At 51.7% G+C, this 1304-nt stretch overlaps 1 protein-coding gene across 1 annotated transcript; it reads right to left on the reverse strand.

Annotated features, from left to right (window-relative positions):
* Positions 1–6: 6 nt before the first annotated feature.
* Positions 7–1020, reverse strand: LOC111657070 (stromal cell-derived factor 2-like protein 1). The gene is made up of 3 exons (XM_087174433.1): positions 915–1020; positions 515–729; positions 7–340 (listed from the first exon to the last, which is right to left on the reverse strand). The coding sequence occupies exons 1-3, from the start codon at positions 1018–1020 to the stop codon at positions 62–64; spliced, it is 600 nt and encodes a 199-aa protein (XP_087030559.1). The 3' UTR covers positions 7–61.
* Positions 1021–1304: the final 284 nt, after the last annotated feature.

The following is a 1304-nucleotide window of genomic DNA, read 5'->3' on the forward strand; positions in this document are numbered from 1 at the left end:
TCTCCCTTCTCCGGACACCCTGAGTGCTTCACATGTGCAGGAACGAGCCCTGGTGATGATGTCAGAGCTCATCATGGCGCAGCAGCTCCTGGCTGGGCTGAATGAAGACGCCCTCCATGGCGCGCCACCAGTTGTGCGGGCTGGAGGAGCTCATGCCGTGCACCTCCCGCTGGCCGCGGATTGGGTGGCCGTACTGTTCGCCCGTCACGCTCAGGAAGACGTCCGTGCCCACGTGTTTGAAGCGCACGGTTTCGTCGCGCTCCCAGTGGACGCCGTCACACTGCACTGTCCACACGTCCAGGTCATCACCCTCGCCGTTCTCTCCGAAGGCGCTGACCTCCTGCAGAGGACACAGAGAAGAAAAGAAAAACATCTGTAGAGTGGTGATCTGCTACCATGAATGTATCCTACCAGCAAGTACTGAGTGTGTATCCGAAGCCTGATCACATCCCTCTGTGCCATAGAGCTTCATGTTGTCCAGTACAAACAGTGAGTGTGTGTGCCACTGTCTGACCTGGTTGTTAGACAGGGGTGAGCTGAAGTGGTGTGTGTGGAGGTTTCGGCCAGTCTTCATGTGTGTGATGCGGATGGCCTGACCACATTTGATGGATGCTCCGCGCTGACATGGGCGGTTGGGCTTTCCACGGATCTGCCAGTAACTGTTGGCATCGTCTGCGTTTTCCACTCCAGTTACAGACTGCTGTCCACTGCCTACACACACACACACACACACACAGAGTATGAGTGACAGATTTCAGTGAGCTCCATTTAACGGAAAGAAGTTGTATTTTCAGTTGTGAAGGTTAGACTGAAGCACAGACTGCTGATCACATTCTGCTGTATGATGCTTCTAGTTCATGGCTGGATCTCTCTGTTAGGCGGCCCGGTCTTAAATGGCTACAGGAACTGTGTACGACTCTGATCTAAGAAGAATCTGATGGCATCTGAGGCATCCAGCACCGGACAGTCCATGGCTGTGTCTGGATGATGACAGCCTCGCAGGTCATAGGGGTCTTTCATTATTCGTTCTCACTTTGGGGGCCACTGATGATCTGGGGCCCTGGTAAGGTTGACACTTTGCCCATGCGGTAATTAAGCTTTGTCGTATTTCCTCCATTAGTGCCATGTATGGAAATTTATATGGAGTCTAAAAATAGATATGGTAATAGCGTGCAGCAGGGATGGTCCTCCACAGAAAGCCAAAGGGAATTCTCCACTGAGAGTCCTCTGCAGCTCTGACTGATGCATCTGATAAATAGTTATAGTTGTTAAATTTGCAACAAGGAGTAAAACTGAAGGCTTTT

This window comes from Seriola lalandi, unplaced genomic scaffold, assembly GCF_002814215.2.
Source record: "Seriola lalandi dorsalis isolate HSWRI2012SDOR001 ecotype SW California unplaced genomic scaffold, Sedor1 jcf7180001977185, whole genome shotgun sequence".
Classification (NCBI taxonomy): domain Eukaryota; kingdom Metazoa; phylum Chordata; class Actinopteri; order Carangiformes; family Carangidae; genus Seriola; species Seriola lalandi.

Coding starts and splice junctions, on each gene's coding strand:
- LOC111657070 (XM_087174433.1), bottom strand. CDS start 1,020: ATGAAAGACCCCTATGACCTGCGAGGCTGTCATCATCCAGACACAGCC. Junction 730..914: donor ATTCTTCTTAGATCAGAGTC/GTACACAGTTCC, acceptor TACTCTGTGTGT/GTGTGTGTGTGTGTGTAGGC. Junction 341..514: donor CACCCCTGTCTAACAACCAG/GTCAGACAGTGG, acceptor TGTCCTCTGCAG/GAGGTCAGCGCCTTCGGAGA.